Raw genomic sequence first — 26,966 nt, 5'->3', positions numbered from 1 at the left:
TGGGGATAAGGCAGGAACTGGATACTGATTGTGGATGATGAGACATGATCACAGTGAATGGCGGTGCTGGCTCGAAGGCCGAATGGCCTACTCCTGCACCTATTGTCTATTTCTAAACCTGTTATTGGAAAGAATCCATTCACAACTGAAAGGCACACATCCCAAGGTGTCATTTATAGATTATCGACTCTTATGTTGGATTCTACTTCCATATTTATCATTCAGCAGTCTGTTCGGAGCATTATCCTGTCATTATTATATCACACCGTGCACAAAACCGGCCACTACACCTCTCAGAACATTGGCTGCACCTTCTGGAAGCACTCAGGCTGGCTGGGAAACTACTTGGAATATCCTATGTTCATTCAAAGCACGGACAAACTGCACCTTTATTCCTTCTGGCTGCAGGACTATGGTTCAGAGGCATGAGTCATGAGTTTGGGTGGGAAAAGTAAAAGGATGACGAATAATCGTGACAATGGACATCATTCAAACACACACACTAAACCACCATTTTTAATCATTGTGATCTTTGCCGTACGTGGAAGGAACAAGTAAATATCTTTAATTATGATTACTTTTTATTTTCTTCCCTCCCCCAGCTCAAACACTAGAACGACACGGTGAGACCGGCGGCGCTCTTTAACATACACTCGGTCGGACGGGAACAGGAAACGACCTTGCACGATATTTCTCCTCAGCGTTGCCAGGAGACGAAACAGACTGTGAACTTGATATAAAACAATCCCAGAATGTACACTCCCCCCTCGCCCCAACATGCAGAGACAGTCACGCAGAGAGCAGCTCCAAAAATTAAATAGCATAATTTACAGTATTGATAACAAAATCACCGGGACCATTTTTATATTAAAAAAAAGTACATTTGATGAGAGGAGGGTCAAGAATATCCTTAAATTCTTTGCAAATGTTTGCGAAGAAAAAGAATTTCAGAATGTATATTATATACATTTCCCTGGCATTAAATGTACCTATTGCAATTCGCAGACGAGCCCTTCAAAAGACGGACTACTACCCCACAGAAAGCGGTAGATATTACGGCAAAGCCGTAGGGTCACAAAGCAGTCAGAACGAAAACTACTCGGGGCAGAATGGTTTCCATCCAGGCTGTGCATCTGCAATGATGACATGGGTGTGTTCGGGAATGCAGGGGTAGCGATTTTGGGAGGTTGACAGGGCCGCAGGGACGCGGCTGCACTGCTGACGGCGAGCTGTCCGGTTCACGGGGACCTGCCGTAACCTGGGGTGGACATGCGCGCCCTAACAGTTGACCGGAGTTGGGGCGCAGATTCAGAAGCGCGTTCCCAAACTGCAGCCTGAGGAAGCCCTGTGGGTTACAGATCCCCGGTGGTTCTTCCCACATTCCTGACAAATTGCTCCAGTGCAGCACACACACGCAAAATGCTGGAGCGCCTCAGCCGGTCAGGCAGCATCAATGGAAAAGACTGAACAGCGTGAATGTTTCGGGCCGAGACCTTTCATCGGGACTAAATTGCTCTAGTACTCGATTAAACCATTAACCTCATTTACCCACGGGGGTTAACTCATCTTCTAAAGATTCTGCAAATGATGGAAATCGCTGGAAACCCCACCTCCTCCTTTCCTTCCCTTTCTGCCATGGTTTACTGTTCTCACCTATCTGCAGTCCGTTACTTCTTCCACCTGTCTCCTCCTCATTGCCCTCCTCCACCCACTTCCCCTCACCTAGCACCTGCCAGCTTGAACTCAATCTCCTCCACACACCTTCTAGTCCTGATGAAGGGTCTAAAGTCGGCCCGAAAGTCCCTTCCATAGATGCTGAGTTGCAATTAACACATTATCAGGAGTGGCGGGGATCTCCGCGGTCAGAAAGGAGAGATGCCAACTCCACACCCAGACAGCAGAGGCGTCCAGAATCGAACCGGTGACAGGCAGCGCTCCTACCCGCGGCGTCACGATTTGGAAACAGCGCCACCTGCTGCTCGCTTTGTAAATCACACCTCCCTCGCGGGCTTGGGGACATTTCTCCGCTCCCGAGTCATGACCAATAGCTCTGCGGGGGGACCCCCACCTGAAGGACGGCAGCTCCTCGACGAAGGGACGTACGCCCAGATTCTCAAGGGCACCCAATGCCAAACACACCCACCTCTCGAAAAATCAAATCAGAGGGCATATAGATGACCAAATGGCAGAGGGCATTGAGAAGCTGACTGAAGATTACGCTCAGCCCCTGCGCTCCTCTCCCCGAAAGAAAGCCAGAGAGGTGGACCCGAATTCAAGGGTTACAGGAACAAGGCAGAAGTGCAATTAAAGGTTACCTCAGCCATTATCTGACAGAGCGGCATTGAGCAGGAGGATAGTCTAATTATATTTCTAGTACAGGCACTCCTCGGGTTAACACCCGATTTACGGATACCCCGTGGGAGCATCCGGGACGGATTTGCCGCCCGTTGCAGGGCTACGGGCAGCTTCTGGCTGGTGGGGATGTGCCTCATCTCTCCCTACAGCCCCGTTCCCCTCAGCCCCTCCTCCGCTCGGAGTAGGCAGATGGGGGCATCGAGCAGGCTCACACAGTGAGCAGGGCTAACAGCCGCTCTCCAGTCTCGGCTGTTTCCGGACTGTTGTCAGCATCAGAACGCTGTCCTGCACTGAGCAGGACTTGCAGGCTGGGCTCGTTAAGTCCCGAACCCGACCCTGTGAGAGTCTGGACCAGTGCCATGGACTGGAACGCCACCATCTCCCTGCCCCAGCCTTGTCCAGTCAACACTTGACATGCAAACGTGCTCATCACCAGAGAGGTGGACAAGCCGGTCCACTGTCTCTGAACAGTTCCACCACCAGCAACCGTCACTGAGAGGTCCCGCGTCCCGACAGTGGCTCGTCATGTGGCAGCTACAAGGGAAGATCCCAAGAGGGCTCTTGAACTGGCGGGAGGCAGATCCAGGGTCCTCTCTACCGGTCCCATCCTGAGGAGGTGAGTAAACGTCTAGACATCCAGAGGGAAGTACATGCTTGGATTGCTTGGATATGCAGGGTGGGGACAGGAAGGAGGTCACTGTCACCCCTCTTTCCCGGTGGGACAAGAGAATGCAAGGTGTCCAGGGAACCACAATGCCTGCCCTAAATCAGGAAGGGGAGGTTTCTCGACCAGAGATAGGAGAACACCCTCACCCCCACCTCCTGGCCCACAGAGCTAAGGCTGTTAATAGGCTCTAAGTGCAGTGATTGTAATCATCCCCTGGTGGGAGAATCCCCACTCCTCCAGGATTTGCCTTGGAATCTCCAGGAAACTTCAGCAGAGAGATAAAAAAAACATTGGGAGAAGGTGGAAGATTTGGTGGATGATTGGCTTTGGATCCCAAACAGCCCTCATTCCCAACTGGTAACTGGGGGCAGGAGGAGTGGAACGAGGGAGGTGATGGGCAAGGAGAACCACCCCCTCATCCCATCCTGATGCCTGGGAGGTGGGACACAAGAGGGGACTGACCTCACTGCACCAAGGATCCACAGCAGTATACGAGGTGGAATGAGTTTCCCATCCATCGGAGCGTGTAGTGGATGTGTGGAGAATCCTTCTCCCCACCAGGAATAACAAGTTCCCCTCCTGCCCAGGGGTGAAAACACCTTCTATTCCCCATGAACGTTGCCCAGCTGAGAGGGACAAACCAAGGCCCTGTCTCTGGGCAACTCTGCACCAATATGGGGGCTCCTGAAACAACTGTGTTTGACTCTGACAAGGAACAGTGGGAGAGCTCCAGTGCGGAGGTGTGGGAAAACCCTACAGTGCTGGAAAGCCGCTTCCCGCAGCCCTAATGGTGGAGCAGTCGATACAAAGTGATCGTTGGGGAATCGGACCGGGACGGGAGTGATCAGACCACCAACACCCCTTCCCAACCTATCTCTTCCAGGTTTCTATCGAACTGGGACAGGTGCAGGGCTGTGAAGAGGAAGGATGGACTTCTAGTTAGTTCAGGACTTTCCTAATGCACAGAGACCACATCAGCAGCATCTGGGCCATGGGCAAAGAATCTATCTCTAAGAGGCAGCGGGAAGCATGGGGCCAGAAAAGGGCAGGTCTTGCTTGCAGAGGGGTGGGAAGAGGGGTTACTGGGCAGGCAGCAAAAGGGGGTGCCCCCATTCCAAATTAACACTACAGATGCTGGGAATCTGAAATAGAGTGCTGGAATAGGCACAACTGACCAGGGAGTATCGGTAAAGACAGAACCTGATGGTCTTGTTTCTCTCCCACAGACGACGACCAACCGGCTGAGTGTTTCCAAGCAGAAGAGTGTGAGGTGTGTGTGCGCACCCGCGAGTGCGAGTGTGAGGTGCGGTGGGGGAAGGAGGAAAGGGAGGTGCTCGGAAGAAATTGGCAGTGGATGATGCCTGATCACATAGCCCCACCCCACCATTAGCACATTCTCTGCGGTTACTGCTGGGCTAGAGGCACAAGGAAACCAGGAGGAGGGGAGGGGAAGAGAGAGACAGACAGGACAACAAAGGGAGTGGAAGGGAGTGGAGGCGGTGGTGGGGGGGTGGGAGAGAACTCCTCAGATCACATTCCAGGTGACTTGAGCAATGTGCAGCTGAGTCTAGGCCGTCGAGTGAGAACCAGGAGGTCTCCTCCCATCCGCAGCGGGAACAAGGAGGAATCGGGAGGAGGCGGACAGACTGCACCCTCGCCAGTGGTCGACAGCTCTCTGACAACGGAACACCCAATCTCTCTTCATCCTGGGGGGGGTGGAGCGAGCAGGCAAGGGGGATCCCACAAGTCTCCTCGTCTGCACAGCTCCCTTGGGACCTCCTCAGACTTGCCTGTTGCCCATTGCTGATCTCCGACTACAAAGACCAGGGCAATGTGAACTCAGAGGCTGGTAATGGGGTGCAGTGCGTGGCGTCAAAATTCCTCATGTACTTGTGCGCCTGCAGAGGGAGGAAGACAAGCAGATCTCAGCACCAGCGGCAACAGTCACAAGAACGATTCCTGGGTTGAAAGGCTCAGCATATTAAATGATTTAACCTAATGATTTACTCGGATGCTGCCTGGACTCGGGGGCCCTGAACCACCAGGCTCTTGAACCAGTGGAAATAACTTCACTTGCCCCATCATTGAACTGCTCCTACAATCTAAGGACTCACTTTCAGGGACTCATCATTTCATGTTTTCAATATTTATTGCTTATTTATTTATTATTATTATATTTCTTTTGTATTTGCATTTTGTTGTCTTTTGCACAGTGGTTGTTGTCCGTCCCGCTGTCTGCGGTCTTTCATTGATTCTACTACGTTCTTAGGATTTACAGAGTATGCCCGCAAGAAAACAAATCTCAGGGTGGCGCGGCGTGGCGCCGTATCGGTCAGCACAACGCTTTACAGTACCAGCGGCCCGGGTTCAATTCACACCACTGCCTTTATGGGGTTTGTACATTCTCCCTGTGACCGCATGGGTTTCCTCTGGGTGCTCTGGTTTCCTCCCACAGTCATTGTAAATTGTCCCTGGCTGGCATTAAATTGTGGGGGGGGGGGGGTATTACTACTTGAAGGGCCAGAAGGGCCTATTCTGCACTGTCTCAAAAAGTGAATAAACATGGTGACTAGTAGGTACTTTGATAATAAATTTACATTGAACTTTGAGCACAGGAAGAGTCTGCATGGACCAGGACTTTATTCCCTGGAACACACAGGAGACTGAGGGGTGCCCTGTACTCTAGATCATGAGGGTCACAGACAGACACAGTCTTCGTCTCTGAGGTGCTAAAGATCAGAGGTCAGACGTTTAAAAGGGACATCAGGGGCAGCTTCTTCACACAACGTGGATTTGGGATAGGCTGTCAGGAATAGCAGATGAGGCGGGCACATTAGTAAATGCTTAAAAGCCATTGAGATGAGTATGGAAAGGGGAGGTTTAGAGGGCTCTGAGCCTAACACTGCCTGATGGGACTATCTCATTAGGCAACCATCAGCTTGGACAAATTGGGCCAAATGGCCTGTTTCCATCTGGATGACTCCATGGGTCAATGTATGAGGAACATTTGACTTCCATGGAGTTCAGAAAGAAGGATGGGGGAGATCTCACTGAAATCCACCCAATACCAATAGAGTGGACATGGAGACATTGCTTCCATTAGAGGGAGAGTCTAGGGTCAGCGGGCACAGGGATATCCCTTCAGAACTGGTGAGGAAGAATTTCTTCAGCCAGAAGGTGGTGAATCTGTCGAATTCGTTAACACAGAGGGCTGTTGGGTGTGGTTAAGGCACAATTGATGGGTTCATGATAGGTAAGTGGGATTAAGGGTTATGGGAAGCAGATGGGAGAATTCGGTTGAACCCAAGAAAAATTGAATGGTGGAGCAGAGTCAATGGGCTGAATTCTTCTCCAATGTCTTATGGGGTCGAAACCTCCTCCTGACATTCACCATCCCAGACTCCCTATGGAAGTGTGCACCCTGGACCATAGCCTCAATCATAAGAGAGGGTGGGAAGGTGGGGACCCAGGAGAGAGCAACTCATCTCCCACCACCCCAAAGCCCATTCCCAGCATCCTCATGGCATGGGCCAAGAGGGTGAAGGAATAACATGCACTGGGAGAGCACAGCTCCAGCAGAACCTTGAGAAGCTCACTGCCATCCCTGGCAAAGCAGCCTGTTCCACTGGTACCTCGTCCACACTCCCTCTGACACTCTCTCACCTCCTTACCACCCCACAACTCTGCCCACTAGACACAATGCAGTAATCCAGGGAGATTCCCACGGCACCTCCCAAATTACCTGACTTCAAAAAACAGGGAGACAAGGGTGAGGGAGGAGGCAGCAGAGACTTGGGAGTTGGGAGAAGACTGTACACCAACCTAAGAACTACAGTACATCACTCCCTAAAATATCTCCCTCTTCGACACACCTACCCCTCTCCTTCCCTCTCCCCTCCACTACCCCTTCCCCCCCCTCCATCTTTCCATTTTCTCTAACTTGTCTCTTCGTCCGACTCCCCCCCTTCGCCTCTCCCCGCCTCTGCTCTTCCTCCTTCATCCTCCTCCACTTTACTGCCCCTCTCCTCATCCCACACATCCCTCCCTCCTCCTGTTTCCAGTCTGCCTCCCTTCAACACACTCTGCATCAGTGAGGCCCAATCTTGAAGTCAAAGCAGTTTCCCCAGAAGTCCTGACTGGATTTATCCCTGATGCCTGATGCTCAGCGCCTCTGGTTTTGGTCCCATCCACAAATCAAAGCTTCCTTCTTTTATTAAGCAACCAAGCCCCTTCACAATTTCCAGAGGACCCCGAATTGTCCCATCTCTCTCCATGGCTGTGCCTTGTGGTCACATTAGAGCTGCAAAAGGGATCAAGGAAATGGGATGTTTCCAGTGCCAGGGGTTCAGTGAGGGAACTAACACGGGGGTTGAAGGGCAATCCAGAATTTCTATCATGTCATTAAAAATGTATAACAGACTGCAGAGCTTAAACAACTTTTACATGTGTGAGAGCATCAGAATGAGAGCGTTTGTATGTTGGCGCATGTGTGTGCATCCGAGTGTGTGTGTGCTTTTCAGTGTGTGTGTGTGTACAAGAGTGAGTGTGAGAATGTGTGAGCGAACATGCACGCGAGAGAACAAGAGAGAATATATGTTCCCACGGCAGTTTATGGGGATGCATACAGGCATAAGAGTGTGCACTGTGAGTGTGTCTGTGTGTTGTGTGTACGATAGAGTGTGTGTGTGTCTGTCTGTCTGTGCACTCTCATTCCTGTATGCACAGAGCATGAGTGTGCTCGAGAAATCAAGTGTGAACATGGGTGAATGTGTATATGAACACATTGACCTGTGAGTGAGACTGTTTGTGCACGCGTGTGTGTGAGGTACTTCCTGACTTACAGAATGGGCCTCCATTAGTTGTCACCTTCACCAGCTGCCCCCTTATCTCCCCTCCCCACAGCCAAGACAGAACATATAACCAGCAACAGATAAGGAGGGAGTCACTTGCCAGAAATATCGCCAGCTGCCTTCTTCCTTCTGAAGTCATGTCGTCCCCTAAACACACAAAAAAGGCATCAGCGGACAGGAGACCAAAACAGACAGAAATATCATGAAGTTCCACAGCAGCTTCATCAGCTAACAATGGACTCTCGCTGAGTCTCTCCCACACTTACACTCTGAGCACACATACTGACAGCCAGGTCGGATTTGATCATGAACCATCCTCCAGCTCAGAGACACTGACCCTGGGTTGGTAGCTTCCTCTTTCTCAGCCACTCTGGAAGATGACAGCTGTCAGACACAGAGGAGCATATGCTCTTACGGTCTATGGAAACGCCACTTCCAGTCAAACTCATCGGGATCCCAGTTCCTAAAGACTATTTCAACTCATTTCCTCATTTCTCATATTCCTTTGAAACCCACCAGGACCCCATTTCCCACTCTCCCTTTAACCTCACTGAACCCCGTTTCCCACTCTCCCTTTAACCTCACTGAACCCCGTTTCCCACTCTCCCTTTAACCTCACTGAACCCCGTTTCCCACTCTCCCTTTAAACTCACTGTGACCCCGTTTCCCACTCTCCCTTTAAACTCACTGAACCCCGTTTCCCACTCTCCCTTTAACCTCACTGAACCCCGTATCCCACTCTCCCTTTAAACTCACCGGGACCCTGTTTCCCACTCTCCCTTAAAACTCACCGGGACCCTGTTTCCCACTCTCCCTTTAAACTCACCGGACCCCGTTTCCCACTCTCCCTTTAAACTCACTGTGACCCCGTTTCCCACTCTTCCTTTAACCTCACTGAACCCCGTTTCCCACTCTCCCTTTAAACTCACTGAACCCCGTTTCCCACTCTCCCTTTAAACTCACTGTGACCCCGTTTCCCACTCTCCCTTTAACCTCACTGAACCCCGTTTCCCACTCTCCCTTTAAACCCACAGTGACCCCGTTTCCCACTCTCCCTTTAACCTCACTGAACCCCGTTTCCCACTCTCCCTTTAAACTCACTGAACCCCGTTTCTCACTCTCCCTTTAAACCCACAGGGACCCCGTTTCCCACTCTTTCTTTAAACTCACTGAACCCCGTTTCCCACTCTTCCTTTAAACTCACTGAACCCCGTTTCCCACTCTTCCTTTAAACTCACTGTTATCCCGTTTCCCACTCTTCCTTTAAACTCACTGTGACCCCGTTTCCCACTCTCCCTTTAAACCCACAGGGACCCCGTTTCCTACTCTCCCTTTAAACCCACCAGGACCCTGTTTCCCACTCTCCCTTTAAACTCACTGAACCCCGTTTCCCACTCTTCCTTTAAACTCACTGAACACCGTTTCTCACTCTCCCTTTAAACTCACTGTGACCCCGTTTCCCACTCTCCATTTAAACTCACTGTGACCCCGTTTCCCATTCTCCCTTTAAACTCACTGAACCCCGTTTCCCACTCTTCCTTTAAACTCACAGTGACCCCGTTTCCCACTCTCCCTTTAAACCCACAGGGACCCCGTTTCCCACTCTCCCTTTAAACCCACCAGGACCCTGTTTCCCACTCTCCCTTTAAACTCACTGAACCCCGTTTCCCACTCTTCCTTTAAACTCACTGAACCCCGTTTCTCACTCTCCCTTTAAACTCACTGTGACCCCGTTTCCCACTCTCCATTTAAACTCACTGTGACCCCGTTTCCCATTCTCCCTTTAAACTCACTGTGACCCCGTTTCCCACTCTCCCTTTAAACCCACAGGGACCCCGTTTCCCACTCTCCCTTTAAACTCACTGAACCCCGTTTCCCACTCTCCCTTTAACCTCACCGGGACCCTGTTTCCCACTCTCCCTTTAAACCCACTGTGACCCCGTTTCCCACTCTCCCTTTAAACTCACTGTGACCCCGTTTCCCACTCTTCCTTTAAACTCACTGTGACCCCGTTTCCCACTCTTCCTTTAAACTCACTGTGACCCCGTTTCCCACTCTCCCTTTAAACTCACCGGGACCCTGTTTCTCACTCTCCCTTTAAACCCACAGGGACCCTGTTTCCCACTGTCCCTTAAAACTCACTGAATCCCATTTCGAACTCTCTCTTTAAACTCACTGAACCCTGTTTCCCACTCTCCCTTTAAACTCACTGAACCCCGTTTCCCACTCTCCCTTGAAACTCACTGAACCCCGTTTCTCACTCTCCCTTTAAACTCACTGTGACCCCGTTTCCCACTCTCCCTTTAACCTCACTGAACCCCGTTTCCCGCTCTCCCTTTAAACCCACAGGGACCCCGTTTCCCACTCTCCCTTTAAACTCACTGTGACCCCGTTTCCCACTCTCCCTTTAAACTCACTGTGACCCCGTTTCCCACTCTTCCTTTAAACCCACCAGGACCCTGTTTCCCACTCTCCCTTTAAACTCACTGTGACCCCGTTTCCCACTCTCCCTTTAACCTCACTGAACCCCGTTTCCCACTCTCCCTTTAAACCCACTGTGACCCCGTTTCCCACTCTCCCTTTAAACTCACTGTGACCCCGTTTCCCACTCTCCCTTTAAACTCACTAGGACCCCGTTTCCCATTCTCCCTTTAAACCCACTGTGACCCCGTTTCCCACTCTCCCTTTAAACTCACTGTGACCCCGTTTCCCACTCTTCCTTTAAACTCACTGTGACCCCATTTCCCACTCTCCCTTTAACCTCACTGAACCCCGTTTCCCACTCTCCCTTTAAACTCACTGTGACCCCGTTTCCCACTCTCCCTTTAAACTCACTGAACCCCGTTTCCCACTCTCTCTTTAAACTCACTGTGACCCCGTTTCCCACTCTCCCTTTAAACTCACCGGGACCCCGTTTCCCACTCTCCCTTTAAACCCACCAGGACCCTGTTTCCCACTCTCCCTTTAACCTCACTGTGACCCCGTTTCCCACTCTCCCTTTAAACTCACTGTGACCCCATTTCCCACTCTCCCTTTAACCTCACTGAACCCCGTTTCCCACTCTCCCTTTAAACTCACTGTGACCCCGTTTCCCACTCTCCCTTTAAACTCACTGTGACCCCGTTTCCCACTCTCCCTTTAAACTCACCGGGACCTTGTTTCTCACTCTCCCTTTAAACCCACAGGGACCCTGTTTCCCACTGTCCCTTAAAACTCACTGAATCCCATTTCGAACTCTCTCTTTAAACTCACTGAACCCTGTTTCCCACTCTCCCTTTAAACTCACTGAACCCCGTTTCCCACTCTCCCTTGAAACTCACTGAACCCCGTTTCTCACTCTCCCTTTAAACTCACTGTGACCCCGTTTCCCACTCTCCCTTTAACCTCACTGAACCCCGTTTCCCGCTCTCCCTTTAAACCCACAGGGACCCCGTTTCCCACTCTCCCTTTAAACTCACTGTGACCCCGTTTCCCACTCTCCCTTTAAACTCACTGTGACCCCGTTTCCCACTCTTCCTTTAAACCCACCAGGACCCTGTTTCCCACTCTCCCTTTAAACTCACTGTGACCCCGTTTCCCACTCTCCCTTTAACCTCACTGAACCCCGTTTCCCACTCTCCCTTTAAACCCACTGTGACCCCGTTTCCCACTCTCCCTTTAAACTCACTGTGACCCCGTTTCCCACTCTCCCTTTAAACTCACTAGGACTCCGTTTCCCATTCTCCCTTTAAACCCACTGTGACCCCGTTTCCCACTCTCCCTTTAAACTCACTGTGACCCCGTTTCCCACTCTTCCTTTAAACTCACTGTGACCCCATTTCCCACTCTCCCTTTAACCTCACTGAACCCCGTTTCCCACTCTCCCTTTAAACTCACTGTGACCCCGTTTCCCACTCTCCCTTTAAACTCACTGAACCCCGTTTCCCACTCTCTCTTTAAACTCACTGTGACCCCGTTTCCCACTCTCCCTTTAAACTCACCGGGACCCCGTTTCCCACTCTCCCTTTAAACCCACCAGGACCCTGTTTCCCACTCTCCCTTTAACCTCACTGTGACCCCGTTTCCCACTCTCCCTTTAAACTCACTGTGACCCCATTTCCCACTCTCCCTTTAACCTCACTGAACCCCGTTTCCCACTCTCCCTTTAAACTCACTGTGACCCCGTTTCCCACTCTCCCTTTAAACTCACTGAACCCCGTTTCCCACTCTCTCTTTAAACTCACTGTGACCCCGTTTCCCACTCTCCCTTTAAACTCACCGGGACCCCGTTTCCCACTCTCCCTTTAAACCCACCAGGACCCCATTTCCCACTCTCCCTTTAACCTCACTGTGACCCCGTTTCCCACTCTCCCTTTAAACTCACTGTGACCCCATTTCCCACTCTCCCTTTAACCTCACTGAACCCCGTTTCCCACTCTCCCTTTAAACTCACTGTGACCCCGTTTCCCACTCTCCCTTTAAACCCACAGGGACCCCGTTTCCCACTCTCCCTTTAAAGTCACTGTGACCCCGTTTCCCACTCTCCCTTTAAACTCACTGTGACCCCGTTTCCCACTCTCCCTTTAAACCCACTGTGACCCCGTTTCCCATTCTCCCTTTAAACTCACTGTGACCCCGTTTCTCACTCTCCATTTAAACTCACTGTGACCCCATTTCCCACTCTCCCTTTAAACTCACTGTGACCCCGTTTCCCACTCTCCCTTTAAACCCACAGGGACCCCGTTTCCCACTCTCCCTTTAAACTCACTGAACCCCGTTTCCCACTCTCCCTTTAACCTCACCGGGACCCCGTTTCCCACTCTCCCTTTAAACCCACTGTGACCCCGTTTCCCATTCTCCCTTTAAACTCACTGAACCTCGTTTCCTACTCTCCCTTTAAACTCACTGAACCCCGTTTCCCACTCTCCCTTTAAACCCACAGGGACCCCGTTTCCCACTCTCCCTTTAAACTCACTGAACCCCGTTTCCCACTCTCCTTTTAAACACTGAACCCCGTTTCCCACTCTCCCTTTAAACTCACTGAACCCCGTTTCCCACTCTCCCTTTAAACCCACTGTGACCCCGTTTCTCACTCTCCCTTTAAACTCACTGTGACCCCGTTTCCCACTCTCCATTTAAACTCACTGTCACCCCGTTTCCCACTCTTCCTTTAAACTCACTGTGACCCCGTTTCCCACTCTCCCTTTAAACTCACTGTGACCCCGTTTCCCATTCTCCATTTAAACTCACTGTGACCCCGTTTCCCACTCTCTCTTTAACCTCACGGGGATCCCGTTTCCCACTCTCCCTTTAACCTCACGGGGATCCCGTTTCCCACTCTCCCTTTAACCTCACGGGGATCCCGTTTCCCACTCTCCCTTTAACCTCACGGGGATCCCGTTTCCCACTCTCCCTTTTACCTCACCGGGATCCCGTTTCCCACACTTTAGTTTTGAATGTCATCCAGACATCACATCAATGCACTGAGGCAATACAAGGGAAAAGCAATAGCTGTCCCAGAACACAGATTAAAGTTACAGATACTGACGAAGGATGGTGCAAGGGCCAGGACAAGACTGATTCCGCGGTCAAACATCCACCTTATCATATCAGGGGTTTTGAGGACGAGAGGACAGAGGTTTAAAGTGGTTGGGAAAAGATTTGGAGGTTACACTAGGGAAAAGTTTTGAGAGTTGAGTACACAGAACGAGTTGCCAGAGGAGGTAGGGTAGAGGCAGAATTAATTACAATGCTTAAAATAATTATTTGGACAAGTAATCAGATTGGAAAGCTGGGACAGAAATCCAATCCTGATGAAGAGCCTCCGCCCGAAATGTCGACTCTCTCTCTTCCTTTCTGCTTGATGCCTGCATGCCTTGCAGGCTTCCTTCAGCATCCTCTGTGTGGTATATTGGATAGGAAAGGTCAGGTTAGAGAAGGGTCAAAGGCTGGCAAATGGGGTCAGCACAGACGGGTATCTGGGTCAGCATGGACAAGATGGGGCGAAGGGCCTGTTTCCCTGCTGACTAACACTATATTTCTCAGGTATTGGTTTATTATTGTCTCATTTACTAATAGATAAAGCTTATCCTGCATACAGATCAGACAATTACACAGTGCAGTGAGGCAGATCAAGGTGAGACAATAACAACGCAGAACAAAGTGTAACAGCTTCAGAAAAAATGCAGTGCAGGTAAATTGTTTTGGGACCCCTATCAAAGAAAGGGTGTGCTGGCATTCTCCTAGAGGTTTAAGAGAATGATCCCAGAAATGAAAGGGTGACGCTCTGGGCCTGAACTCGCTTTTTGAAGAATGGGGGGCGGTGGATCACATTGAAACCTAGCGAATATTGAAAGGCCAAGGAAAAGTGGGTGTAGACAGGATCTTTCCTATAGCAGGGGAGTCTAAGATCAGAGGGCACAGCCTCAGAATAGAATGATGTCCGTTCAGAACAGATGAGGAGGAATATCTGTGGAATTCATTGCCACAGACGCTGTGGAGGCCAACCCATTGGGTATATTTAAAGCAGAAGTTGATAGGTTTGTGATTAGTAGGGGCATCAAAAGTTACAGGGAGAAGACAAGAGAATGGGGCCGAGAGGGAAAGTAAATCAGCTGGTGGGGCAAACTCGACAGGCTGAATATCCTAATTTTGCTCCTCTCTCTTATGGTCAAAAATCAATGAAGCGCAAAATCACAATGAGGTAGATTGTTTAGTCAAATCAAAGCTGACAGATAGGTACTCACCAACGGTCCAGGGGAATGCATCGCCATGCTCTGATCTGTAGGACTGTAAAACCGACGTGCACCAGTCATCGTCTAACTCATACCGACTGTAGAGAGCAGCTGCCAACACACACAATTCAGCGTTACGAGCCAGCGCGTAATAACTGACCCTCCGCGGCACACGAGGCCCTGCGTTTATCCTGCAAGTACGCTTCCCCTCACCCCAGTCCAAAACTGCTGAATGAGGCCATTGTACACACATGCATTGCGTAAAATGTGAGCTATTTCGGGCCCTGTATCGAAGGAAATACATGCTGGCCCCTGGGGAGGAGCCCAAAGGAGGAACCCGGGATCCCATGCCCATACCAAAGGTTCTCGCGGGTCCAGAAGTTGAGGCCCAATGGTCAAACCCGTGACTGGCCAGTCCTGGGGTGAAGTCCAACGTCTATGAGTCCCAGAATCCGGGACCCAGGAATGAAGGCCTGGAGGTGGCCTGACCGCGTGTGTGGGTGGGAGGAGGGATGAGGAACGGGGTTGTTTTGCTACTGCTGATTTGTTATTGTTGTTGTGTTGTTCTGTGGAACACTGCAGGCATGCTACGTTGGTGCCGGAATGTGTAACGACTCCTGTTGACCTGCGGGCTGCCCCCATTCCACTGGTTGTTAGCATAGATGATGCATTTCACACTGTTTCAGTGTACATATGACAAGTACATCTGAATTAATCTGAGAATGAATAAAGGTTTAATGTGTGAGGAGTGTGTGATGTCTCCAGGCCTGTACTTGATGGAGTTCTGAAGGATGAGGAGGGATTTTCATTCAAACCTACCGGTTACTTAAAGACCTTGCCTCAACCCCACACTGATAAAACCCTTCCCTCATCCCACACTGATAAAACCCTTCCCTCATCCCCACACCGATAAAACCCTTCCCTCACTCCCACACGGATAGAACCCTTCCCTCACCCCCACACCGATAAAACCCTTCCCTCACCCCCACACCGATAAAACCCTTCCCTCACTCCCACACCGATAAAACCCTTCCCTCACCCCCACACCGATAAAACCCTTCCCTCACTCCCACACCGATAAAACCCTTCCCTCACCCCACCGATAAAACCCTTCCCTCAGCCCCACACTGATAAAACCCTTCCCTCATCCCACACTGATAAAAACCTTCCCTCACCCCCACACTGATAAAAACCTACCCTCATCCCCACACTGATAAAAACCTTCCCACACCCCCATACTGATAAAACCCTTCCCTGACTCCCACACCGATAAAACCCTTCCCTCACCCCCACACCAATAAAACCCTTCCCTCACCCCCACACCGATAAAACCCTTCCCTCACCCCCCACACCAATAAAAACCTTCCCTCACCCCCACACTGATAAAACCCTTCCCTCACTCCCACACTGATAAAACCCTTCCCTCACCCCCCACACTGATAGAACCCTTCCCTCATCCCCACACTGATAAAAACTTCCCTCACCCCCACACTGATAAAACTCTTCCCTCATCACTACACTGATAAAACCCTTCCCTCACCCCCCCACTGATAAAACCCTTTCCTTACCCCCACATTGATAAAACCCTTCCCTCACCCCACTGATAAAACCCTTCCCTCACCCCCACACTGATAAAGCCCTTTCCTCACCCCCACACTGATAAAAACCTTCCCTCATCCCCACACTGATAAAACCCGTCCCTCACTCCCACACTGCTAAAACCCTTCCCTCATCCCCACACCGATAAAACACTTCCCTCACCCCCACACTGATAAAAACCTTCCCTCACCCCCACACTGATAAAACCCTTCCCTCACCCCACTGATAAAGCCCTTCCCTCACCCCACTGATAAAACCCTTCCCTCATCCCACACTGATAAAAACCTTCCCTCACCCCCACACTGATAAAACCCTTCCCTCACCCCCACACTGATAAAAACCTTTCCTTACCCCCACACTGATAAAACTCTTCCCTCACTCCCACACTGATAAAACCCTTTCCTTACCCACACCGATAAAACCCTTCCCTCACCCACACACTGATAAAACCCTTCCCTCACCCCCACACTGATAAAAACCTTTCCTTACCCCCACACTGATAAAACCCTTCCCTCACTCCCACACTGATAAAACCCTTTCCTTACCCACACCGATAAAACCCTTCCCTCACCCACACACTGATAAAACCCTTCCCTCATCCCCACACTGATAAAACCCTTCCCTCACCCCCACACCGATAAAACCCTTCCCTCACCCCCACACCGATAAAACCTTCCCTCACGCCCACACCGATAAAACCCTTCCCTCACTCCCACACCGATAAAACCCTTCTCTCACCCCACCGATAAAACCCTTCCCTCAGCCCCACACTGATAAAACCCTTCCCTCACCCACACACCGATAAAACCCTTCCCTCACCCCCACACCGATAGAACCCTTCCCTCACCCCCACACCGATAGAACCCTTCCCTCACCCCCACACCGATAGAACCCTTCCCTCACCCCCACACCGATAAAACCCTTCCCTCACTCCCACACCGATAGAACCCTTCCCTCAACCCCACACTGATAGAACCCTTCCCTCACTCCCACACTGATAGAACCGTTCCCTCACCCCCACACTGATAGAACCCTTCCCTCATCCCCACACTGATAAAAACCTTCCCTCACCCCCACACCGATAAAACCCTTCCCTCACCCCCACACCGATAAAAACCTTCCCTCAGCCCCACACTGATAAAACCCGTCCCTCATCCCACACTGATAAAAATCTTCCCTCATCCCCACACTGATAAAAACCTTCCCTCACCCCCACACTGATAAAACCCTTTCCTTACCCCCACACTGATAAAACCCTTCCCTCACCCCACTGATAAAACCCTTCCCTCACCCCCACACTGATAAAGCCCTTTCCTCACCCCCACACTGATAAAAACCTTCCCTCATCCCCACACTGATAAAACCCGTCCCTCACTCCCACACTGATAAAACCCTTCCCTCATCCCCACACCGATAAAACCCTTCCCTCACCCCACACCGATAAAACCCTTCCCTCACCCCACACCGATAAAACCCTTCCCTCACCCCCACACCGATAAAACCCTTCCCTCACCCCACTGATAAAACCCTTCCCTCACTCCCACACCGATAAACCCTTCCCTCACCCCCACACCGATAAAACCCTTCCCTCACCCCCACACTGATAAAACCCTTCCCTCACCCCCACACTGATAAAAACCTTTCCTTACCCCCACACTGATAAAACCTGTCCCTCACCCCCACACCGATAAAACCCTTCCCTCACCCCCACACCGATAAAACCCTTCCCTCAGCCCCACACCGATAAAACCCTTCCCTCACCCCCACACCGATAAAACCCTTCCCTCACCCCCACACCGATAAAAACCTTTCCTCACCCCCACACCGATAAAAACCTTCCCTCACCCCCACACTGATAAAACCCTTCTCTCACCCCCACACTGATAAAAACCTTTCCTTACCCCCACACTGATAAAAACCTTTCCTCATCCCCACACGATAAAACCCTTCCCTCCCTCCCACACTGATAAAACCCTTCCCTCACCCCCACACTGATAAAACCCTTCCCTCATCCCCACACTGATAAAGCCCTTCCCTCATCCCCACACTGATAAAACCCTTCTCTCACCCCCACACTGATAAAAACCTTCCCTCACCCCAACACTGATAAAAACCTTTCCTCACCCCCACACGATAAAACCCTTCCCTCCCTCCCACACTGATAAAACCCTTCCCTCACCCCCACACTGATAAAACCCTTCCCTCATCCCTACACTGATAAAACCCTTCCCTCATCCCAACACTGATAAAACCCTTCCCTCACTCCCACGATGGTTAAACCCTTCTCTACAACATGCAGACAGACGTGTGAGCTCCACTTACTCTCTTGGAGGGTATTTGTAGCACTCAGCCACTCTCGCACCACCTGAACTCCCTCCTCTCCCATCACTTTGGGATACCTGGCAGTAAGAGAAAAAAAAAGTGATAGTTACTGAAATTTTCACTCAAAAATCCACCAGTCGCCGCATTGCAGGATGGACGTGGAGGCTTTGGAGGGCTAATAAATCAGCCTTGATGGAATGGCGGAGCAAACTCGAGGGCTAAATGGTTTCTAGGTTCTTATATAGGCAGCTTTCACTCAGATGCTGCCTGAATTATCGATTAGTAGCGATCAGAAGTTGGACAAACTTATGTTGTTTTCTCTGGAGCATTGGCAGCCGAGGAATGCCCTTTTGGAGGCTTGTAATATAATTATGAGAGACATGGATAGGGTTGGAGCTTCAAGGAGTATTTTCTACAGTGTAGAAATGTAAAATACTGAAGACCATGCACTGTAGATGAGGGGAGAGGGAAAGTTGAAAGGTGTATCAGGCAAGAATTTTTTTAAGCGCCTCGTGTATTGGGTGCTTGGAACGTGTTGCCAGGGGAAGTGTTGTAAAATTCTACTGCCGGTGGAAGATACAACAGCCACACTTCCTGGGCATTTAGACAGTCACCAGGTAGGCAACATCTCTGAGGATCTGTCCTGGGCCCAACATACTGATGCACGTATGAAGGCACGACTGTTTGAGGAGAATTGGTATGACCCCAAAGACTCTTGCACATTTCTACAGATGTAGCATGGCGAGCATCACCCCAGAGGGGTCACGGCACAGGATTGGAAATGGCTGCAGAAAGTGGCAGACTCAACTCAGCCAGCTCCACCATGGGCACTAGCCTCCCCAGCATCCAGAACATCTCCAAAAGGCCATGCCTCAAAAAAAGGCCACATCTGTCGGTAAGGACCCTCACCACCCAGGATATGCCTGCCCTCTTATCATTGCTACCATCAAGGAGGAGTTACAGGACACTGATGATGCACACTCAACATCTCAGGAACAACTTTTTCCCCTGTGCCATCAGATTTCTGAATGGACCATGAACCCATGCACACTATCTCATCATTATTTTGCTTTTTAATAGATTTCTTATTGTAACATACAGATTTTAAAACTATGTATTGCACTGTTGCTGCAGCAAAACAATAAATTTCACAACATATGCCATTTGATATTAAATCCAAATTTGATTCTGACCTGGACAGACAGGAGGAATACAGTCCATATGCATAGGATTAGACTGGATTAGCAACATGGTCAGAACAGACATGATGGGCCGAAGGGTCTGTTGCAAAGACTGCTACCCACTGAACCACGAGTCGTATTTCTGCTCCTTGAATCCTCATGGGATCGTAGGTCACCTGACAACTCGGTTACTCACCCACTTTGTATCAGTCTCTTTAGCAATGCAATTGCTGCCATAACCTATCTATTGACTGGGAATCTCTCCAGCAAGCTCCAGGGCAATAACAACTTGAAACCACTCCCATTTGAGGTCACAATGTGGTGAATAAATCAAGATGATTTCTTTTTCTATGTAACTTTATTGAACATGAGCACCAACATTAAGGCCAGTGTTTATTGCCCATCCGTAGATGCCCGGAAGAGGGTGGTGGTGAGCCGCTGCCCTGAACTACACTGTTCTTTGCATAATTCTTCTGGGGAAAGCATTACTCTTCCAGCCACACCATCCTGGAGGCCACAGAGTCAACCGTCTCTTTGGCCCAACACTTCCATGCTGACCCAGATGCCCTTCTAAACTGGTCCTACCTCCCTGGATTTGATGCATATCCCTCTGAGCCAACAGCTCCCAACCTGGGGTCCACAGATCCTCTGCATAATAGTATCGATCCATGGCATAAAAAAAACGTCAGGAATCCTGGCTCTAAACCTTGCCAATCCATGTACTTGTCCAAGTGTCTTTTAAATGTTGATGTTATACCTGCTTCAACCCCCTTCTCTATCAGCTTGTATTAAAGTTATTAAAACATGTAACATGGAATTATATAAATTATATGTGAAATTATTCAAATATATTGAATGTTGAAAAGCCTAGAAAGTATGAATATTTTCATTGGTGGCAGAGCTCAAGGCCTGCAAGAATGATCCCGGGAATGAAAGGGTTAACATATGAAAACAACAGGAATTCTGCAGATGCTGGAAATTCAAGCAACACACATCAAAGTTGCTGGTGAACGCAGCAGGCCAGGCAGCATCTCTAGGAAGAGGTACAGTCGACGTTTCAGGCCGAGACCCTTCGTATGAAGAGTGTTTGATGGGCCTGATCCTGTACTCGCTAGAGTTTAGAACAACTAGGGGAGACCTACAGAATACTGAAAGGCCTGGAGAGAGTGGACATGCAGAGGATGGTTCCAACCATGGGAGAGTCTAAGAAGAGAGGGCACAGGCTCAGAATACAAGGACATCCCCTTAGAACGGAGACGGGGAGGAATTTCTTCAGCCAGATGGTGATGAAGCAGTAGAACACAGGCAGCTGTGGAGCCCAAGCTATTAGGTATATTTAGACTGAGGTTGATATGTTCTTGATCAGTAAGTGTGTCAAAGGTTATGGGGAGAGGGCAGGAGAATGGGGTTGAGAGGGAAAATAAATCAGCCATGATGGAATAGCAGAGCAGACTCGATAGGCTACATGGTCTAATTCTGCTCCCATGTCTTCTTTTCTTACCTCCATATACCCACCATCCTCTAAGTGCCAAATGTTACCCCTTGAGTTCCTATTAGATCTCTCCCCGTTCACCTTAAACCTATGCCTTGATTCTTACAACTCTACGGAGAAAGATTGTGTGCATTCACGCTACCTATGGCCCTCCTGATTTTATACACTTCTATAAAATTACCCTCAAGTCTTCTACGCTCCAAGGAATAAGTCTGAGCCTGTCCAACTTTCCCCCATAACTTGGGCCCTCGAGTCCTGGCAACATCCCCATAAATTCTTTCTGCACTCTTTCTAGCTGAGAGGCATCGATCCTACAACAGAGTGACCAAACCTGACCACAATAGTCCAAATACAACCTCACCAGGGTCTTGCACAAAGAGTGACTTTGTTTTAAACATAAGACCATAAGTTATAGGAGCAGAATTTGGCCTATCGAATCCGCTTCGCCATTTCATCATGGCTGATCCATTTTCCCTCTCAGCCCCAATCTCCTTTGCCTTCTCCCCATATTCTTCATGCCCTGACCAATCAAGAATCTACCAACTTCTGCCTTAAATATAAAGACATGACCTTCACAGCTGCCTGTGGCAAAGAATTCCACAGATTCACCACTTTGTACTTGTTTTAATTGTGTTTCTGTTGTATTTTATATGATTCTCATGTTCCTGTCAATGTGATGTCTCGAAAGCTCTGTGCCTGAGACTCTGCTGCAAGTAATTTCCACTGCACGATTCCACATCTACATATGAGAATAAACTCAACTTTATTAACCCAGGAGAACTCACGATCACCATTATTGATCCAAGGTGACCTCCACCTCCTTTATTGACCCAGGGGGACCCCACTAACTCCACGCAAGGTCCCAACCCTTTCCAATTACAATTACTCTTTCCAGGGAAGTTAATCCTTTTCCCATCAACGACCATTTAGTTCTTGAACGAAGCTGCACATCCATAACCACCACCTCAGTATTGCAACACTATGACCACTTTGCACTTTGGACTTACGTTTTCTTCTTCTGTTGGTCTGATTGCATTCTTTCTTGCGTAACTTGCTGTGGGACGTCGCAACAGTGCAGCAGTTAGCACAACGCTATCACAGCTTGGGGCGTCAGAGGTCAGAGTCCAGTTCTGGCAACCTCTGGGAGAAAGTTTGCACTTTCTTCCCATGTATGCATGGCTTTCCTCTGGGTATTCCACAGTCCAAAGATGTACTAGTTAGTAAGTTAATTGGTAATTATAAATTATCCTTTGATTAGGCTAGGGTTAAATCGGTATGTTGCTAGTCAGTGTGGCTTAGTTCCACACAGTACCTCTAAATAAAAAATAGGTTTGTATAAAATATTGTTGTGTTTTCCTTGTGGAATGCTGCTAATCTGATGCTATGTGCCTGTGATGCTGCTGCAAGTAAGTTTTTCATTGCATCTGTGTATACGTGTGTTTCTGCAGATGACAATAAGCTCCACTTTGACTCTGCAATCACATTCAGGCCAGAATAGGTAAGGAAGGGAGATTTTCTTCCCTGCTGTGGCTCTCATTACCAAGAGTGTTCTAAACGCAGGGTTACAGACCTGGTTGCAGAACCTCCTCCAGGTGGGATACAAGGATCAGGAGAAAGCAAATTGTCCACAGAGCCAGAAGCCCCATCTAGTGGCGGCCGCCTGCAACTGCAACTACCGATGGGCAGACTTGGCAAAATGGAAAAATGGCAAAGATGATGCTAATTATTTTCACCATCAGGTTTAACATCTGCTTCTCCGAGAACCTCACCTGGAGTACTGTGTACTGTTTTGCTTATAGGAGAAATAGCTGTATACGATGCTAGTAAGATTGCTCCTCCTTCCCTTCTTCCATGGTCCACTCTCTTCTTCAGACCTTTGCATTTTCTACCTATCACTTCCTAGCTTTCTACTTCACCTCCCCTCCCCCATCCACCTGGCTTCACTTGTCACCTTCTAGCTTGTACTCCTTCCCCTCCCCACACCTCCTTACTCTGGCTTCTTCCCCCCTTCCTTTCCAGTCCTGATGAAGGGTCTCAACCTGTTTATTTGCTTCCATGGATGGTGCCTGACCTGCTGAGTTCCTCCAGCATTGTGTGTGTGTGACTCTGGACTTCCAGCATCTACAGAATCTCGTGTTCAATTTTGGTCATCCCGCTCCAGGAAAGATGCAATTAAACTCCGGTCTCTAGCTTACCAGTAGATCTGACCATCACTGCGCAGATTTAACATATTCAATTTCTCTCTGCCTCTCTCTAATTAGATTTAGATTTAGAGAATGTTGAATTGAGGCTGTGCTAAAGGGAGGCAGCCCCTATACAGGCTTCAGGGCCTGTGCTATAGGGAGAAGTGGGACAGGCCAGGATTTTATCCTTTGAAATGTAGGAGACCGAGAGATGACCTTATGGAGATGTGTAAATTCATGAAGGACATAAACAGGCTGAGAACACAATCTTTTTTTTTTAATCATGGTAGGGAAACTAAAAACTAGAGGGCATAGGTCAAAGGTGAGAGGTGAAAGATGTGAAAGGGACCCGAGGGAACAACTTCCACATTCGGAGGGTGGTGGATACATGGAACGAGCTGCCAGAGAAAGTGGTTCAAGCAGGTACAGGACTAACATTTGAAATGTATTTGGACAGGTCCATGGATAGAGCAGGGGTTCCCAACCCCTTTTTTATGCCAGGGAGCCTTACCATTAACCAAAGGGTCCGTGGACCCCACATTGGGAAGCTCTAGTTTAGAGGGATACGGGCCATACATGGACAAATGAGACCAGCTTGCTGGGCATCACAGCTAGCATGGAGGAGAGGGGCCAAAAGGCCTGTTTCCATATTGGTTTATTCTATGACTCTGACAACTTCCACACTGCCAACACCACCGACAATTGTTGTATCTGCCAACTTACTAACTGCATCTGCTGCACTCATAGTTGATGCAATAAGGGTTCTAGAAGTCTACAGATAAGTAAGGTTTACAGCAGGGGTTCCCAGCCTGGGGTAAACAGACCCGTCAGTTAATGGTAGGGGTACAGGGTATATAAAAAAAGTTGGGAACTCCCAGCTTAGAGGAACATAGGCGAAACATAGACAAATGATCAGCATATCGAGTTGGACCAAAGGCCTGTTTCCCTGATGTACGACTCTAATGTACAAAAGTCAGGAACGCCACCAACACACAGCAGGTTGAGACGTAGGTTTGGATTGTCATCAAAGACTCTAGCAAGTTTCTACAGATGTTCGATGGAGCATTCTGACTGATTGCATCACCATCTAGCACGGACGGGCCAATGCGCAGGATCGGGAAAAGCTGTGAGGGTTGCAGACTCGAGGCACAACCCTCCCCACCATCGAGGACATCTTCAAAAGGCAGTGACTCAAGAAGGAGTCATCCATCGTTAAAGATCTTCACCACCCAAGACATGTCTTCTCATGACTAACATCAGGGAGGCGGTACAGGAGCACGAAGACTCATGTTCAACGATAGCCCCAATGATAATCCTCAGGAAGAGGAGACGAGGCCCGGTGTAGATCTGTCCGGATAGTACTGGGATGTGGGACAGGCCAGAGGGGTGGAGTGGCCTGCTCCTGCTTCCCTGAACCGATTGAGTAAGGCAAGACAGAAGTCAGGCTGTTACCTGAAATGGAGGAGCCTCAACAGGAGATTGTTGCCTCGATTGGACATGACATCATCTGGAATCCTGTTGGAGCAGGGGAGAGAGTACAATGGTTAGAAGAAGACACAAGGTGGCTCTCCCTAGGGCTCCATCCACACTCCACCTTCCCATTCGCGCACCAATGATCCGGATGACAGAATTAATGGCTTTTAGGTGGAGGGGCAGGTAATGTTGAGGAAACTTGGAGTCTGCACAAAGATTCAGACAGATTGGGAGAATGCACAGATAGATAGATCGATCGATACTTTATTGATCCCAAAGGTAATTACAGTGTCACAGCAGCGTTACAGGTGCACAGCCCACACTGATAAGACAGTCATGCACGAATCACCATAATACTATACTTTAATGTGTGCACATTCACACTGTCCAGATAGGAAATGATGGTAGTACTGTACAGTATTGCACAGGGTGTCCCCGATAGCAGGGTGTGGTAAACAAAGCTTAAGCAAAGCTCTGATAAACAGGGCTTAATAACATTCATCACCTCCCCGGCCAGAGGCTGACTCATTATAACAGCTGAGGGTAAGAATAACATCATATGACCTTGTAACTGCGCTGCTCCTTTATTCCTCTTGAAGTGAATGCTAACCGCATTGCCTTCCTCATCACAGACACAGCCTGCAAATTAACTTTCAGGGAATCCTGCACAAGGACTCCCGGGTCCATTTGCATCTCAGTGTTTTATTTTTCCATTTATTGAATAGTTAACCATTACATTTCTTCTAACAAAGTACATGACTATATACTTCCCAACTCTGTATTCCATCTGCCATTTCTTTGCCTGTTCTCCTAATCTGTCTAAATCCCTCTGTAGCCTCTCTACTTCATCAAAACTACCTGCCTCTACACTTATCTTCATATCATCTGCAAACTCTGCAACAAGCCATCAATTCCATTATAACGTAAACAGAATCGGTCCTAATAGAGACCCCTGTGGAACACCACTAGTCACTGGCAGCCAACCAGAAAAGGTTCCCTTTATTCCCACTCTTTGCCTCCTGCCAATCAGACACTGCTTTATCCATTATAGAATCTTTCCTGTAATGCGATGGGCTTGTAGCTTGTTAAGCAGCCTCATGTGTGGTACCTTGTCAAAGGCCTTCTGAAAATCCAAGTACACAACATCAACCAATTCTCCTTTGTCTATCCTGTTTGTTACTTTTTCACAGAATTCCAACTGATCTGTCAGGCAAGATTTTCGCACAAGGAAACCACTCTATTTTATTATGTGCCTCCAAGTATCCTGAAACCTCATCCTTAATAATCAACTCCAACATCTTCCCAACTACTGAGGTCAGACTAACAGGCCAATAGTTTCCTTTATTCTGCTTCTCTCCCTTCTTGAAGAGTGGAGTGACATTAGCAGTCTTCCGGAACCATGCCGGAATCCAGTGATTCTTGAAATCATTAGATTTGTGTGAAGTTGAGGAACTTTGCTTACAATCCTGAGCCCATGGTCTACTCACGTGGTGATGATTTCATCCTTGGTACGTCGGATCAGCACCACTGGACCCTGGTATCTGCAACGAGAAACAAAGCACGTGGGGTGAGAGGGAAGTTCCGAGTCTGCATGGGCACTGATTCATAATCCACCAGGAACAGTCCTGTCAGCCCATGACATCTGCTTCGGACACCTCGCCAAATTAATCCAGCCCCACCTGCCCGTACATGATTCAGGTTCCTCCACTCCCAAAGTTCTGACTCCAAAAACTGTGACAAACGTCTACTGAAGCACAGTGGAGAGAATCCTAGCTGGTTGCCATCACGGCCTGGCATGGAATCATCAATGCGCAGGAGCGGAAAAGCCTACAAAAGGTGTTGCAAACAGCCCAGTCCGTCACAGGGAAACTCTCCCCACCACTGAGCACTTTTACATGCAGTGCTGCCACAAGAAAGCAGCATCCATCATCAAGACCCCCATCTTCCTCTTCTCGCTACTAACATCAGGCAGGGCGCGCAGGAGCCCTACGTCCCACACCACCAGGTTCAGAAACAGTTATTACCCTACCACTGTTGTGGATAACTTCACTCACTCCAACACTGAACTGATTCCACAACCAATGGACTCACTTTCAAAGACTCAATACAACATATATTATCAATATTTTTT

General features: G+C 49.2%; 1 protein-coding gene across 2 annotated transcripts in view; it reads right to left on the bottom strand.

The window, feature by feature from the left end:
• Positions 1–492: 492 nt before the first annotated feature.
• Positions 493–26,966, bottom strand: part of abhd16a (abhydrolase domain containing 16A, phospholipase) — a 138,231-nt gene continuing 111,757 nt past the window's right edge. The window contains exons 15-20 of one of the 2 annotated variants that reach the window (XM_072259247.1): positions 26,323–26,376; positions 24,815–24,877; positions 18,507–18,583; positions 14,598–14,696; positions 7,973–8,019; positions 493–4,920 (exon numbers count right to left, since the gene is read on the bottom strand). In XM_072259247.1, the coding sequence (XP_072115348.1) occupies positions 4,837–4,920; positions 7,973–8,019; positions 14,598–14,696; positions 18,507–18,583; positions 24,815–24,877; positions 26,323–26,376 (424 nt within the window). In that variant the 3' untranslated portion in view covers positions 493–4,836. The remainder of the gene's footprint in view (positions 4,921–7,972; positions 8,020–14,597; positions 14,697–18,506; positions 18,584–24,814; positions 24,878–26,322; positions 26,377–26,966) is intronic. The other variant, XM_072259248.1, reaches the window with a different exon arrangement.

The sequence above is a fragment of the Mobula birostris genome, chromosome 5 (genome assembly GCF_030028105.1).
Source record: "Mobula birostris isolate sMobBir1 chromosome 5, sMobBir1.hap1, whole genome shotgun sequence".
NCBI lineage: Eukaryota > Metazoa > Chordata > Chondrichthyes > Myliobatiformes > Myliobatidae > Mobula > Mobula birostris.
Note: the sequence above shows the minus strand (reverse complement) of the source record. Positions and strands in the feature narration are given on the sequence as shown.